We start from the raw sequence: 16,924 nt of genomic DNA on the forward strand, positions 1-16,924 counted from the left end.
CCTATGAAGCGCCCACAGTCTTCCTGAATCCTTCACAGAAGCCAGTGCTTGGTGCCCATTCCTAGATCTTTCTCTGATGTTCCACAGAGATGGTTTCGGTTCCTCCCATGGGGCATGCTAAATGTGGGAGTGTTGTCCTTGCCTATACCCCGAGCTTCCTCACAGTGTGGGTCCCGAGCCTGAGAAAGCCTTTCTTTAAGACGCGACGTGGGACTTGATCGCAGGACCCTGATCCAAAGGCAGATGCCCAACCAACTGAGCCACCCAGGCGCCCCTGAGAAAGCCTGTCCCTAAATCTAAATTGCCAGTGGAGGATGTAAAGCATCAGGCTGGTACAGGAGTTGTTGGGGGGGACATCTTCCAAAAAAAGTGTCTTCCCAACAGGCCATCTTCTTCCAGAAAGGGCAGGGCTTTGCCATGTGGGAAGCCAATGTTAGTCAGCACCATGCATTACCAGGAAAGAGGACCCACGTCCGGGGGTGGGGGGGACGGGGGCAGGAGAAGCTTTCTGGGGCCTGGAAGGGGTGCAGCAGAGGGTCAACCAGCAACTCGGAGGAAATGAGGGGCCCAAAGGAAGCTGGGCACTTTAGGAGGCATCTCTAGGATGAGGGAGGGGTGTGGCCCACTGACCTCTGCCCTGGCACCAGGGACAGGCAGGCTGGAGGCCCCTTCTGTGGGAAGAGTCTGGAAGCCAGCTCGGAGGAACCACCGGGACTAGGGATGTGTTGGCCTGCAGAACGGGAGGCTGGGGGCCATGCACCCTGTCAGCAGCTGTGGCAAGGAAAGCGAGAGGACCTGGGGGGAAATCCCAAGGGAGACCGTTCATCCAGGGCAGGGCTGCTACTTTAGGATCCCAGTCAGCCAGTTCTTCCTTAAGTCAGCCCAGATCCTGTTTTCAGAGTCTGACGTGCACTTTCTACCAGTCACGACCAAGGTCATTTATCGATTATTAATGTGATCTGAATTCCCTGTGGGGCCCGTTTCCAACAACTCACACAGGGACTCTTCCCAATTTCTCATCATTCATTCATTCATTCATTCATTCATTCAAGAGGTACCCATATGGGGCCTTAGCGCCTGAAAAGTGGAGGTGTCATTGTGTCATTGCCTGGGAAGGGAGGGCTGTTGCAGGGGGGCAGGTGAGGGGGTGGGGGAGCCTGCGGGGAGCTCACCACCTAGCCAGGGAGTGCAGACAGCCCCCAAAGGTAGCACTTGCTGGCAAACTGAGTTCAAAGGCCCTGCTCTGCCTTCTCGGGCTGTGTGACTTTAGAAAAGGGACTTCAAGTCTTCTGAGCATGTTTCCTCATCCGCAAGAGGTGGATAGGATAGAGCTGACCGGGCAAGGAGGTGGAGGGGAGGGAGCTAGCCCAGCATCTGGTGAAGATGACTTAACAGTTCCTCCTTGCGCTGCTTCTCCCCACCCCACCCTTGCTTCCAGACACAGGCCAGGCCCAGGGGCCGCTGGTTGGACACCCCATGGGCGATGGTGTCACCGGAAGCTGTGGGTGAGGAGTGATGGGACCCCTATGTGGGTCCAGGTGGCAAAGGGCCTACTCTGAGGTCAGCTGCATGGAGCAAGGAGCCCAGCTCCGACCCATGGGCAGCTCAAGGATGGCCGAATCCTCTGTGTGTCTCCAGAAGGTGCTGACACAAAGACCAGAGGACAGATATGGGAGGAAAAGAAGGAAAAGGAATGGACAGCAGTGCAGGGAAGGAGTGACTCGGGTTTGGACTCCCTGCCAGGCAGGGCTGCTGCCTAGAAAGACTTTCTCCCAAGTCTGATGAAAAAAGCCCTGAAAATACTTTCCTCTGGCCCTGGGTGGGGATGGGGTGCTTTCCCCAGGGAGGAGCTTGCGGGGGAGGGACATCTTCCGGACACCCCCTGGGCTTCTATGTCTGATGAGACCTACAGGAAATGTCACGGCACAGCGAGCCCAGAGTCTACACTCGCCTGATGTTTTCTCTTCCTCCTTCTATCTGGATGCAGAGCAGCCTGTGATTACTGTTGATCCACGAGTCCTCTGGAGACTTCTGGGCCTAGAAAGACAGCAGCATCTCCTGAGGATTGCTGGGTGTTCTGTACAGAATGGGATTTTCACCCCAGCGAACGCAAGGAATGTCTCAACTTCCAAATGAGCTGTCTTCCAGAGAAAAATCTCTGCACTCAGAAACTCTATCACGAATGATGCCAGGCTTCTGCCAACGGCCAGAAAGTGGCTCAACTCAGATGCGGCTGAAAATCCGTACATGCAGAATGAAAACAGAACAAATTGATACTTGTTGCACCACCAGTTATTTTTTAACAGAAAAATAAATAGTTTAAATCATCTGACCAGCGTCACTGGGGAGCACAGGTGGTTTCAGCCAAGGATGGGGAGGAGGGAGGCCCTCCAGGCCCCTCTCCACCTCAGCTGCTCAGGACCTGACACCCCAGTCCCTCTGACTGGCTCATTCTCTCCTAGTCCTTGAAGCTTCTCATTGAGCCTTTGTGAATGCTGTGGCCTTGGCTTCCGTGGCAGGCTCAGCCTGGTCTGGGCTCGTGTCCCCTTCACACTGGGATCCCACTGGGTTGTGACTCAGCTCTATGAGTGTCAGGCTCTGCCCCAGATGGAGGGCATCCAGGACAGGATGATCCGGAGCAATGCCCCCGAGGGGGTTTGTTAAATGAATGAATGAAAGAGTGATCCAGGGATGCCTGGGTGGTTCAGCGGTTGAGCATCTGCCTTCGGCTCAGGTCGTGATCCCAGGGTCCTGGGATCGAGTTCTGCATTGGGCTCCCTGTGGGGAGCCTGCTTCTCCCTCTGCCTGTGTCTCTGCCTCTCTCTCTCTCTCATGAATAAACAAATAAAAATCCTAGAGAGAAAAAGAAAGCAAGAAAGCAAGAAAGAAAGAAAGGAAGGAAGGAAGGAAGGAGTGACCCAAAGTTTCTGGTGGGTCATTGCAGGCACTTCTAGATCCTGTAAGAATTAGAGGTGCTGGCCTGGGTTCTTTGCTGTCTGTGGACTGAGGACCTTCTGCCTGTGACTCAGTCTCCCCAGGCATGGGGTATTTGAGGGAAATGGCCTAGCATGGTGCACTAAAGAGGAATGGGAGGAAGAGAACCTTCTGGGCTGAGAGGAGAGGGAGAGTGGGAGAGGCAGCAGCTTTCTCAGGGAATCAGACCACGCTGGTGGGAGGGTTCCCGGAGATGCTCCTGCCCCTACCCTGCCCCCTGACCCCATCTCTGGAGCCCCAGCAGAGGCCAGCTCCAAGACAGGACTCCCCTGGGGTCCTCCTCTCCTGCCCCTCCTCCCACTCCCCACCCTCCCCCCATGTTCCCCCACTGCCCCTCCCAGACCTGTTGCCCTCCACAGAGTTCCTCATCCATAACCCACACCCTGGATGTCTGGACCCACCCCATCTCCCCTTGCTGAATCCCCGATGCTCTCTGCCGGTCCCCCAAGCCCCACATAGAGACCTATCCTAGAAAGAGGCTCAATGAGAGTTTAAGGCAGAACTGCTACTTTCAACCAACATCCCATTCTTTGCAAAGTGCTCTCATCAAACCCATACAGGGTAGATGAAGAGACTGTCCCCACTGGCTTAGAAGGTAAGGCGGGGAGGCACACAGAGGGGGCTCGGTCTACATTCCCAGGACACCTGCTGGCCTTCCAAGAGAGGGGGTGGAGGAGAGGGAAGGAGGGAGGATCAAATCTCTTTGAAGGGCTCCTCCTGGCCCCTTCAGAGCAGGCCTCCTGGAAGGCTGCCACGGCCCTGCCCACAACCCCTTGGGAATGTGCCTTGCAAGAGCTTCAGGCATTTTTTCCAGTGTGAGAACCACGGGCTGTTAAAATACAGATCCCCTGGCCTCTCAGAGCTGAATCTCTGGGGTGGGGCCAGAAATCCGCATAATTACTGGCTGCCACACACACACCCCTCTGCCCACAGGACACTGAGGCCCTCTGGCTCATAAAACCATAGAACTGTGTGGGGTGACAGTGCATGAATTAGCCTCAGGGGAGGCTAATTGTTTCCTTAATTGGCTGAACTCACTGTGGGAGCCCTGCTCAGAAAGTCTCTGGTTGTCACTGCAAAACCCTGCAACTAGTTTGCCTGGTGGCCAATAACTGGATCCAATGAAATCTCCCCCAGGTGGGTTTTATAAAGTGTTCCCAGCAAAGCGGCTTGTGGGAAAGGAGCGGGGCGCTCCCTAGCCCGGGAAGGGCATTGCTGGGACAGCCAGCTGGCTCTGCCCTCCGATCCCACAGGCCCCCTGCCCCCTGCCCAGTCCCGCTGGTCCCCCCTTACCCTTGCCCCCTCTGCTCCTGCCACCCTCTCCTGTGGCCTCTCTAGCCCTGGCCTGAGCCTGCTGGGTGGCAGCCTCTGGAAGCCCGAGACCCCCTAGAGGGAAGGAAGGGACAGGGAAAGACACCTTGGGGGAGCCACCAGGTGGCACCATTGGCATAGGACAACCCCCTGGGCGGTCCGTGGCCTGTGGGGACAGGGGTGGTACCACTAGTACAAGACCTTCAAGGCTCCCTGCCTGACACCTGAGGACCTGCAATGATTAGCCTCTTGGTCGGTGCTTATTTCTCCTGAGGACACAGTTGTATCAGCCTAACAAGGCCTAACAAGGCCTCGGCATATGGTGAACGTGGAATAAATATTGAAAAATGATGCCATCTTTGTGTTTTGGGTGTTTTCCCAGATCTTCAGGATTATTTTCCGAGTGGCAGGGACCGAGGAGGGGGCAGGCCTCCTTGCTGCCTTCCCCCAACAGAATCCGCAGGGAGGGTCTTGTCTCACTCGGGGCATGTGTCCATTAGGAGAACCCTGGCCTCTGATCCCCTCTGTGACGTCAAGCAGGCCATTTGCACGATTTTTCTCTGCCACTAAATCTATGAGATGAGGGTTATAATACCAGCCCTACTGGGGAATCAAGTGAATTTTGCAAAAGAACATAATGATTAAAAGTGCGATCATGGGGCCCCTCTCCTTGTTCCACTGCCTACTGGCTGTGTGGCCTTGGGCAAGTGGCTTACACTCTCTGATCTTCAGTTTCTTCATCTGTAAAATAGGGGCAATAAAAATGCCTACACGCATGAGGTTTCTGTGAGGCCTGAAGTAGTCAATACATGAAAAGCCTTTAGAACCATGTCTGGTATAGAACAAATACTTAATAAGCAAGCAAAAATACTGGGTTGAACTGGGCAGGCACTTTGGAGAGGGGCCCCGTCAACTGTGCAAGCAGGACAGGAGGCTCTGAGTGGGGTGCTGGGAGAATGGCCTCCAGACAGGTTTGCACACCTCTGGTAACGTAGAGCTCATTTTCTCCAAGGAAGGAGGCCGGTCTACTGTGGGCCAGCCCAGCTCACGCTCAGAAGGGTCCCCTCGACTGAGTCACAGCCGGCTCTCGGGCAGAATCACGTCCCTGACTTAGTGGTCATGGTCAGGTCGACTCCAGAAGCAGGGTCACTGCCCCCCAGCCTCAGGCCTCTACATGGTGCAGAAAGGAGGACCCCAAAGGCACCCCGGGTGGCTCCAGGAGGGGAGGGAGGCTGCCCCCCCAGCACTGCTGCTGTGTCCCCCGCACTCACAATTTGGCCTGAGGAGGAAACGGAGAGAATACAGGCAGCTCCTGAGCACGGGAACCGAAGCGGGGCCAGGCCAGGGGCCTCACTGTCACTTCCTCACCCACCTTTGCTCACCTGGGGCGGCTGGAAATTCCCATCCGGGGATTGTTTTCTTCTCGAGATGGGGAGCGACTCAAAGGCAAAACTATGACTTATATCCTGTGCTTCCACTGCCTGGCACACAGTAGGCACTTAATAGGTGTGCGTGGGAACTAACTGAAAACAAAGACCAGGAGTTTTGGTCCAGTTTGAAAGCTGTAGTCTTCGTGTGGATAAGGCGCCTCCGGACTGCAGGGGCATCTGTGCTCTCCCATTTCCTCCTCCTTTGGGGCTGTCACCTCCTCCAGGAAGCCCTCCTTGGCACTCCCTCCTCTCTTCTCCCTGAGCAAATAACCTCTTCTCGTGCCTTACTCTTGGCTCTGTACACACTTCTGCTGTTAAAGGTGGGATGGAGGAGTGGATGGGGCCCCAAGAGCCAGGGGTTATCTTCAGAGTCACTACCACTAGACTTATTTCTTAGCTTTGTGACTTTAGGCAAATTTTATTTTTTTGATTTATAATTTTTAAGAAGATTTATTTACTTGAGAGAGAGAGACACAGCATGAGTGGGAGGGACAGAGGAGAGGGAGAGAGAATCTCAAACAGCCTCCATGCTGAGTGTGTGGAGCTGACATGAGGCCTCGATCTCACAACCCTGAGATGATGGCCTGAGTTGAAGCCAAGAGTCAGATGCTTAACTACCTGAACCACCCAGGGGGGCCAGGTAAATTTTATTTTGAGGTCTCTGAGTGGCTCAGTGGTCGAGTGGCTGCCTTTGGCTCAGGGCGTGATCCCAGCGTCCTGGGAGAGAGTCCCACATTGAACTCCCCACAGGGAGCCTGCTTCTCCCTCTGTCTAGGTCTCTGCCTCTCTTTGTCTCCATGAATAAATTAAAAAATATTTTTAAAAATTATTTTAACTTCCCTGTGCCTCGGTGTCCTCATCTGTAAAATGGAGTTGGTTGTAGTACCTACCTATGGGACTGCAGTGAGGACTGAGTTGATTTATAGATTAGAAGTGTGTTGAACAGTGTCTGGAGTTGAGTAGCTGGCCTGAACTCCCACGTTATTGCCTCGTTGTGCTGGAATGATCACTTCTCACCCAAACATGGGCTCCTCGAAGCTTGGGTCTCTTACTTCTGCATCTGTCTGCGAGGCCACTGCCCAGTGCTGGAGAGATACTCAGCAGAATGTGAAGGGACAGATGGATGGACTCACAGATGTCTGGATGAGCACAAGCGCTGAAGTGTAAGGACCTCACCTGCAAACTCAACTGTGGAGGCCACGGCCACCCACCAGGGATGTCACCAGAGCCCACGTCCCCTGCCCCTCCTGTCCTGCTAACCCAAAGCCCCCACCAAGAGCTCGGGGGAGGAAAGGCCATCAGATCCAAATCTAGCAGGTTGACTCTGCAGCGGCCCCGTGAGCGAGAGCAGGTGGAAAGTGTTGGTGAAAACGAGGTTTCTCCATGTGCTGTGGTTTCATTTCCATCACCTGGTTCCTGAAGGCCTGACAGGATGGCCCCAGCCCACCAGCTCCCTGCCCAAGGCCGGTCCCTGCCTCTCGCCAGGAGCAACCATCCATCCCCCTGCCGCCTGTTGGGAGCCTGCTCTGTGCCAGGTTCCATGTTGGGCACCCACCTTCACGGCCAGCCTGAGAGGAAGGCACTCCACCCCACCTTAAGCTTAACCCACCATGATCCACCCACCCACTGACCCATCCATCCACCCACATGCCCATCCATCCACCCACGCATCTACCCACTCACCCATCCACCCATCTACCCACCCATACATTCATCCATCCACCCATCCATTCACCCACCTACCCACCCATCCACCCATCCACCCACCCATCTACCCACCCAACCACCCATCATCCACCCATCCACCCATCCATCCACCTACCCACCTACCCATCCATCCACCCACATGCCCATCCATCCACCCACGCATCTACCCACTCACCCATCCACCCATCTACCCACCCATACATTCATCCATCCACCCATCCATTCACCCACCTACCCACCCATCCACCCACCCATCTACCCACCCAAACACCCATCATCCACCCATCCACCCATCCATCCACCCACCCACCTACCCACCCACTCATCTACCCACCCACCCACCCATCCACCCACCCATCCACCCATCCACCCATCCACCCACCCACTTATCCACCCACCTACCCACCCAGCCATTCATCCACCCACCTACCCATCCACCCACCCACCCATCCACCCACCACCCACCCACTCATCTACCCACCCACCCATCCACCCACCCACCCATCCACCCGTCTATCCACTGATATTTATTATGCACATACTAGGCGCCCACACTGTGCCGAGCCAGGAGGAGTCAGAGGTGAAGGTGATGGAGACCACCCTGAGCAGACAGGAGACCACACGCCAGACCCACACCCTGAGGCTGCGCAGCTCCCAGGGCCCCGGGGTGCAGACCAAGAGGGTGCAGTTGTTTGGGGGCTGAGGGCTCTGTGTTCGGGGCGGGCAGAGAGAGCAGCACCTGTGCGGTCGGGAGCCGCTGGGCCCTCCAACGCCTCCCGGTGCCAAGTCGTAAAGAGACTCCTCGAGGCACAGACCGATGCCTTTATAACGCTCCCTCCGTGCACAGAGGCATTAACATGACGTCTATCACCATGGCATCGAGGTGCTTAGACAACCTGCTCCCCCCGGAGGTCGGAAGCAGCGTGAAGCAGATTATCTGTGTCTCACTGTGACATATGCGATCATGTATCACTGTGATGGATCAACAGTCAAAACCACTGGGGTCCCCGCTGCCCCCTAGCCGGTAGGAGGTGGCTCGCGTTTCTGCGTCCTCCTCACCTGGGGGCGCAGTCCCCAACTCCCGACCTCCACCCCACCTCCCACCCCCATGCTGCTGGTCGGAGGAAACAGTGTGTCCGGCCTTCAGGGTGTACATGCAAAGCTGAGGAGGGGAGAGGGTCCCCCGCCACGAGTGGGGCTCCCGTGGAGGCGGGGAGAAAGGAGCAGGCTTCGCACAGCCCAGCCTTGGATGCTGGCCCCACGCACCTGCCCTGATCTTGAGCAAGTTGCGCAGCCTCTTGGGGGCACGGTTTTGTCTGTCGTCAAATTGGGATAATCTCATTCATCTCGAGGGTTAATGGGTTCTGCTGGAGAGGGGCGGTGAAGTGCTGGCACACGCCCAAACTCAACCACATTCACCCCAGCCTCCTCTGCGGGGCCGCCGGGATCCCCTCCACCCCCATCCCCTCCACCTCCGTGCCCCCTTCCCTGGGCTGCTCAGGGGCATGCGGGCAAATGTCTGTGCCCCCAACCTCACCCAGCTAGCCCGGGCTGGGCTCTAGAATGCCGAGGGTAACAGCCCAGGGTGCTGGGAGCAGGGGGGCGGTGGCCACGCCTTATCCTACCTTATCCTACCTGTTGTCAGTGTCTGCAGGGGTGGGGGGGGGGAGGAAGGGCGGGGGCGGGGGGGGGGGGGAGGAAGGGGACTGTGGTTCCACCGGCTGGGGAAGCAATTCAGTTGTCTGCTGATGGGGGAGGGGTGAGCTCAGGCTGAGGGAAGCTTCAGGAAGGAAGGACATTTCAGGTGGGTGAGAGAGGAGGCAAGTGCTGGGGCTCTGTGCTGCGCCCACGGGGCCCCCACTGGTCTAAGGAGGGCAGCTGGCCACCTGGCCACAGCCAGGGTTGGGGCCCTGTGGCTCCTGTCCTCACCCTGACTGCCTGCCCCTTTGTCCATCACGCACCTGCCTACCTGACCCTCCCAACCTGTACCCCCCACCCCGAACCTTGCCCTCTGGCGGGCACAATATCCAGGGACTCCTGGATGCTTCCTGAGGGGACATCTGTGTGATGTGAACACAGTTTTAAAAGTTTCAGATGTGGGACGACTGGGTGGCCTTTGGCTCAGGGCATGATCCTGGGGTCCTGGGATCGAGCTCCCTCCCCGCAGGGAGCCTGCTTCTCCCTCTGCCTCTGTCTTTGCCTCTGTCTCTGCCTCTCATGAATAAATAACCAAAATCTTAAAAAAAAAAAAAAAGTTTCAGATGTGAGCAGCTAAACCAAGCCCTAGAGTTACTCGTGGGACTCCTGCATCCCCTCGGTCACTAGTGTCTACCGGATGGGCCACCAGCTAGAAGGGCACCCAGGACGGGAGCAGCACACCACACAGGGTGGAGCAGAAAACCCTGGATTAAAAAAAAAAAGGAAATCCCGGATTCCTCACCTGGTGGCCTGTGCCCACTGCCTGCTCAGAAAGTCCAAGGTCATTAAGGGGAGCAGACCGAGTGAGGCCCGAGGAAGCAGAAGCGAGGCCAGGGAGGAGCTTTGTGGGAACTCAAAGGGGAACTGCGGCTGCGGGCAGGCCATCCCCTCCCGAGGCAGGCAGGCCATCCCCTCCCGAGGACAAGAGGAAAGAGGAAGGCTGAACAGGAGGCCCCGATGGAGAGCCGGCCTCCGCGGCGGTGGGCCCCACCGGCCGCCTCCTGGGGCCCCTGGCTCCTGGGTTTGCTGCTGTTCCCCTGGACCCTGCAGCTCACAGGTACGCTGCCTCCTTCCCACCAGCTCTCTGGCTCGCACATCAGAGCGGCTTTCATCTGCCGGTGCAGCTAATTCCTGGGGACCTGTCTCGGGAGATTTGCTGGTTGTGTTTGAACATTGCAGACTTCACAGGGGAAGCCTTCGGGGAGCCAGGAGATGTTTAGCTAATGCCTCGCCAAGGTGGCTTTTACAGGGGTGGGGACAGTGCTCTCCCCTCCCGGCTGTGTTAACAGCCCTCCTCCTGCAGCCTGACCTCTGGGCCTTCAACACGGTATGGGGGGTGGGCATCAGGATAGGTGTGGGGCCGGTAGGGAGGGACAGCTTGCCCCCAAGGAATCTGATGGTGGAGTCACCGCGTTGTCCCTGCCAAGCGGCAGGGTCAGCCTCGGCCTCGTTCCCCGTGCTAACCAGGGAGACGAGGGGTGGCCGAGGGCTGGCCAACAGAAGCATTGTGCCCTGGGACACAAAATTGTCACTATTGCCAGAAGGGGTGCCAGTCTCCACTTCCTGAAGTACACCCAGAGGCCACCTTGTGTTATTTTATAACAGGAGCTTATGCCTTTCTCCAGGGCCAACGCTGCACCCCCTTCCCTGGTTCCAGATCCGCACAGAAACTGGGTGGCCTGGATCCAAGCCAGGCCTGGGGGCATGTGCCTTGGGGCAAGTCCATCCAGATCCCTGGCTGAGCAGGTTGGGGGGACACCCCCAGGGGTTTGCCTCACTGGGGCTGCCCTCACTGGGGTCCCTCCCTGCAGCTCAGTCTCTCCCTGGGCAGCCCTGACCCTCTGGGGTTCCTTGGATCCCCCACCCCACCCTGCTGTGCAGCCTAGATGTTTTTCTTCCTATTCACCTGGTCTTCTCTGAGGCTTCCAGGAGGGCTCCCAACTCTGCTTCATCCTCTGCCTTTCATTTAATACCATAAACAGTAAAGATCTAGACAATGAGTGGAGGTCAGGTTTAGACCTGAGTCAGCCTGAATCCTAAGCCAGGACCCTTGGCAGTGGGCCCCAGGGCTCCTCTCTGGCTTTCTTTGTAGAGAACATTCCTCATGTGATGCCTGGGTGGCTCAGCAATTGAGGGCTGAGCATCTACTTTTGGCTCAGGTAGTGATCCTGGGTCGGGGTATCGAGTCCTGCATTGGGCTCCCTGCGAGGAGTCTGCTTCTCCCTCTGCCTGTGTCTCTGCCTTTCTCTGTGTGTCTCTCATGAATAAATAAATAAAATCTTAAAAAAAAAAAAAGAACATCCCTCATAGAAAAATTTCCCTCCCCCAGGGAGGCAAGAGCTGACTGTGGTCCCTACTGCAGGCTCCTGGGCTGGGCCCCTTGTGACATCATCCCCTTTCATCTTGCACAGCTTTCGGCCCCTCCTGCCCCCTCCCAGAGATGGCCAGTGACGAGATGGCCTGAGGAAATGCAGCTTGTTGGTGATAGTGCATCCAACTGGGTCATTTCCAACTTAATTTCCCTCAAATTAGTATCATTTCTTTTGGTGTGGCCCCTCCTCCCCAGAAGGGACCCAGCATACCTGGGTAACAGCAGGAGGACCACACTTTGCGGGGACACTGCGCTAAGAGGCGCTTTTGTAACCATCTTAACTGTAAATAAAACAGCAGGATCCTCCCTCCCCCCCCCCCCCCCCCCCAGTATTGCAGCAAAGGTTGTACAAAAGAGAAAGTCTGCTCTTTCACAAGAGGTGAAAAACCCTCAGGGTCCCCTGGAACCTCCTGGAACGGCAGAGAGCACAGTCACTCCTGGTCCTGCCCCTGCCCTGACTCAGTCTGTCTGTCTGTCCCTGAAGCCGAGGGACAGCGTGCCACTTCCCTGATGCGTGTTGGGTACATACGCCAGGGCATAATCAGCTTGCCTTTCCATCTAGGCGCTGATGTTCACCGCAGGGGCCTGGGCAGTTTCCTGATGTCTCTGCGCCTCAACTGCTTCCTCTGTTAAATGGGTGCAGTAGTAGGACCTCCCTGTGTCACCCCCTGAGACTTAGTGGTTCGGGCACGTGGACGGGGCTCAGAGAATGTCAGCTACCTGCCAGCCTAGCAGAGCCAATCTGGGGTCCCTGTGACCTTGCCGGTGGCCTCTGGCGCACTGTGGGATGGTGTCCCAGGACTGCCCTTGCTCCCAATCCTCCTCCTCCTGTCATGAGCCGGGTCTCAGGCCCGCTCCCCTCCAGTGTTTCGAGCTCTCCGCAAATTCTACTTTGCTCAAAGGGTCTCGCAGCCACTTGTGGTCTCGTGGGCAACTGCTCACCCCCAGAGGTGAGTCATCCGAACCCCAGACTCCGCTGTGCATCTGCTTGAGCCCTGCTTCTACAGGGCAAGGGCCTTGGGGCCCGGCGGGACCAGGCTCAGGTCCTACCTTCTTCCACTGCCTGCTGTGTGACCTCGGACAAGTCCCTTAACCTTTCTGAGCCTCTGCATCCTCAGCAGATGTCAGAACTTGGCCTTCCCAGAACTCCGGGCTGTATTTATTTCTCAAATATCCACTGAGGAGGACGGGTTCTAGGCCCTGGGGGGTGAGGGGACCCAGAGGTGAACAACCCTTACTCTCAGCCTGGTGCAAAGGCTGAGGCTCACCCAGAGAACGTGACCCAACTTGACCCAAGGAGAGAGTTACCAATGCAGATTTGCTCCCTGCCCCCTTGCTCCGGACTCAGGTGTCACAGCTTTCTTTGTTGTCCAAAAGATGTTCAGGAGCCTCCCGCCTTCTTTCCCGCAGCTCCGAGCCTCTGCCAGGATTGGCCTCTGCTTTTCATCTTTGTCTAATCCCAATAAAGAGCTTTGGAGGCAGGCGGAGAGAAGCACCTCTCCGCTGGAGGTGGGGCAGGGGGAGTGTTCGCGGGGCCTGGGAGCGGAGAGAGGGAGGAGGGGAGCAGGTAGGTGGGTGGCAGGCGCAGCGTGAATAAAGACTGGGAGGTCAGAAGGCAGAGCCGGGGGAGGGGAGGGGAGAGGTTCAGTCCCACGTTGTCGGGAGAGGAGGGTCTCTCGGGAGCAGTGGGATGCGAATCCCACTGGGCTATCTTCCAGGTGGATTATAAATGCCTGTCAGGTAGGGGTTCGGATGCTCTTCTGGTTGGCCCTATTGTTATTGCTTCCTCTTTGTAAGCTGTCAGCTATCGTACCTATACAGCAAAGTACAATAAATATCAGAAAACAAAGTCCCGTGTGACTGCCACCCGGAGAATGCTGCAGGGTTCCAGAGCCCTCGGCCCCGTGGCCGCCCCCTGGACACCCCTCTCTCCCATTCTGACTCTTAGGGCAATTGCTTCCTGGCGTCTCTTTATGGTTTTATCCTGTACGTGTCCCTGAACGATATGGATTAATCTTGCCTGGTTTTGAACTTTGTGTCATCAGAGCGATGCGGTGTATTCCTTTGTGACCTGCTTCTTTCACTCAGAGTGATTTTTTTTTTTTTTAAAGATCCATCCAGGTGACAGTGTGGCTAGTTTGTATATTTTCGTTGCTCATGAGCAGGGATCATAAACGGCGGCCCCAGGGCTGAATCCAGCCTTCTGCCTTTTGGAATGGCCTTGGAGCTAGGCGCGGTTTTTAGATTTTTTTTTTTAATGGTTGGATGGACATCAAAAGAGGATTATTTCACAACACGTGGAAATTATACAATATTCACATGCCAGGGTCCCTAAATAAAGTTTTATTGGAACAAAGCCACGCTCATTCATTCATAGATCATCTATGACTGCTGTCACCGACATCGGCAGAGTTGAGTAGTTGTGAGAGAGACCATATGACCTGCAAAGTGTGAAATATTTACTACCTGGCCCTTTATGGAACGCGTGTGTCAACCCCTGCTGCGGAGTGTCCCTGTGAATGGAAATACTGCAATTTATTTAGCGACGATTGACATCTCAGGTGCTTCATGTCTGTGGCCCACATGTGTCCGATGCCTCTGGGGGCACGTGTTCCCACGAAGGCTGCTTCTTCCCAGGCTGTCTGCCTCCCTGTGGGGACTGAGAGCTTCGGCGGGCTGGAAATGCAGGGTTCAATTTCTTGGTTCAATTTCTCAACTCCTAGCACGATGCCTGGCACCCAGAGATATGCCCAGGAGATACCAAAGAGAGTGGGATGGACTCAGCTCCTCAGCCACAGACAACCCCAGGAGGAGTTCCAAGAGGGTAGGACCTGGGCTTGAGTTGTGGGCAACTTGGCCGTGTCACCAGCTCCCACTGTCAGGACACTCAACACACAGCTATGCAGGCCTCTTGCCAGGGGTATCAGGAAGGCACATCCAGAACCAGCAGTAGCCCTCGGACCTGGCACCAGGCCCCTCAACCTTGGGGACAGAATGCCTCTAAAGGAGGTGTGATGAACCTGGTGTACATCTGCTCAACTGTGTGGACTGTGGGGAAGAGAATGAGGTCAGAACCCAGAGCCCCTTTGAGGCTCCGGGCCAGATCTGTGTTTGCTGCTGGTGGGCCAGGGAAGGGGGCACCACGTGAGCACAACCTAAGGCAAGACAGGCTAGCTTCCCAGAGTCAGCAGAGGCATTGCCTGCAGCGCTGGTTATAGGGTCCAAGGCATATTTCTTTTTTTTTTATTTCTCCAAGGCATATTTCTGAAGGCCACCTGGCAACTCATCTCAAAATTTAAAAATTTAAAAGGGTACCTGCCCTTTGAAGATTTATTTATGAGAGACAGAGTGTGTGCACACACTTGAGCAGGGGAAGGGGCAGGGGGAGGGAGGGAGAGAGAGAATCTCCAGCAGACTCCCCACTGAGCAAGGAGCCTGACCCCGGGGGCTCCATCTCATGACCCTGAGATCATGAGCTGAAATCAAGAGTTGGCTGCTTAACCTACTGAGCCATACAAGTGCCCCAGCGTCCGTGCTCTTTGAATCAGTAACTCACTTTTTGAACCAGACAACCTTTTGCACATGGACAATCCCTCATGGGTCCCTGGAGCACGACAGCAGACTGTTTTGCTGCCATCAGCTGGCCCCTTGCTGCAGTGGGTTTAGATAAGACCCCCTCCCACTCCCAGGCCCCAAGCTATGCTCTCCTCCAGGCCCCTGCCTCGAGGGACTCCCACACCCCACTTTGGAGCCATGCTGGATGACTGCCTGCCCCTAAGCCTTTTATCCTGTTGCTCCTTTTTCCTGGAAGGGGTCCTCTCACTTGCTCACCTGGTGACTCCAACCTGTTGGTCAAGGTCAAACTCTGCTATCTTTTCTGTGGTGCCCACTCTCCTGGTCCCTGACAAACCCGGCCTGTCTGCTGGGGCGTTCACCTTTGGTTCTTTTTTTTTTTTTTAAGATTTTATTTATTTATTCATGAGAGACATAGAGAGAGAGAGACAGACACAGGCAGAGGGAGAAGCAGGCTCCATGCAGGGAGCCGGACAATGGGACTCGATCCCAGGACTCCAGGATCCTGCCCTACGCGCCGAAGGCGGTGCTAAACCGCTGAGCCACCGGGACTGCCCTCACCTGTGGTTCTGAGAGTCAGGAGCTTAGAGGTATGAAGGGCATGACAGCGCTCACCTGGGCAGGTAAGGGTGTGGACAGCACCAGGGAACCAGTACTCAACCTTGAGAAGTGGGCTCTGTGTGAAAAGCCAGAGAATGGGCAAAGAGAGAAGGTGCTGGCCGGGGAGCTCTGGGGGGAGGAGAAAAGGTCAAAGGAGGTGCCTGCATGTGAGGGTCAAGGCCAGAAAGGAGCCAAAGCTTAGCCTCCAGGTGTTTGCTGACTTCCTCTTGCTAAGGGAGGGAGGAGGCTGACAGGGGGCAAGGACAGGGCTGGCACGGCAGAGACTGTGGGAGGATGGGGGCCAGTGAGTGATTTTGTGCCTGGAGGGTGCTGGATCTTTGGAGAGAGAGAGATTTAGGAGAAGTCAGGATAAAAGTGATCTGGCGAAGGCGGCTACAGGAGGAGTTAGTGTGTTGACACCTAGAAGCATTTATATTTGAAAAGGAGGCCAGAGGGGGAGGGGTCCCAAGCCCCAGAATGAGTCCCTAATGCCAGGGTGTTAGGCAGATAAAGACTGGAACTCTACAGTATCTCGCTTGTTATCTTTCTTTTTGTAGAGGTGGGGAGGGGCAGAGGGAGAGGGAGAGAGGGAATCTTAAGCAGGCATCACACCCAGTGGGGCGCCCGACATGGGGCTCCATCTCACCACTCTGAGATCATGATCTGAGCTGAAATCAAGAGTCGGTCGCTTAACCGCCTGAGCTACCCAGGTGCCCCCTTCTTGTTATCTTTCTAACACACATGTAATCCTGTCAATTCCCTGCCTGGCATTCTGTCCACCGAGGCTCCCCCTGGGTTTCCAGGACAACACTGGGCCCCTCCCCATCCTCCCACCTCCCAGAGCCGCCCCACCACCACCCTTAGAACTCCCCTTGTGCCTTTTGAGTCCCTCAACTACCAATGGCAACAGGAGTCTTGTTTCAAGACTTCTAGAAGCTTCATTGAGAGCTTTTTGTGCTTGAAACCCCCTCTCTGCACCCCACCCCCCCGGCTGCCTGCTAGTCTTGTATCAAAGTCCAGCTCCGTACAGTGAGATGTGGGAAACTCATCCCAAGGTCCACACCTGCGATGTCAGGGTGGCAGGACCGCAGGCAATTTCAGTGTTCTTGATCCTTTGCGGTGGTGTCTAGAACTTCTACAGTGAGCATGGTTCACTTACACAAAGAATTGTTGACCAGGGACACCTGGCTGGCTCAGTTGGCTGAGCGTCTGCCTTTGGCTCAGGGCGTGATTCGGGGTC

General features: G+C 55.9%; 1 protein-coding gene across 2 annotated transcripts in view; it reads left to right on the top strand.

Annotated features, from left to right (window-relative positions):
* The first annotated feature begins 9,909 nt into the window (after positions 1-9,909).
* Positions 9,910-16,924, top strand: part of NFAM1 (NFAT activating protein with ITAM motif 1) — a 39,309-nt gene continuing 32,294 nt past the window's right edge. The window contains exon 1 of one of the 2 annotated variants that reach the window (XM_026017413.2): positions 9,910-10,197. In XM_026017413.2, the coding sequence (XP_025873198.2) occupies positions 10,098-10,197 (100 nt within the window). In that variant the 5' untranslated portion in view covers positions 9,910-10,097. The remainder of the gene's footprint in view (positions 10,198-16,924) is intronic. The other variant, XM_072743130.1, reaches the window with a different exon arrangement.

This window comes from Vulpes vulpes, chromosome 16 (assembly GCF_048418805.1).
Source record: "Vulpes vulpes isolate BD-2025 chromosome 16, VulVul3, whole genome shotgun sequence".
NCBI lineage: Eukaryota > Metazoa > Chordata > Mammalia > Carnivora > Canidae > Vulpes > Vulpes vulpes.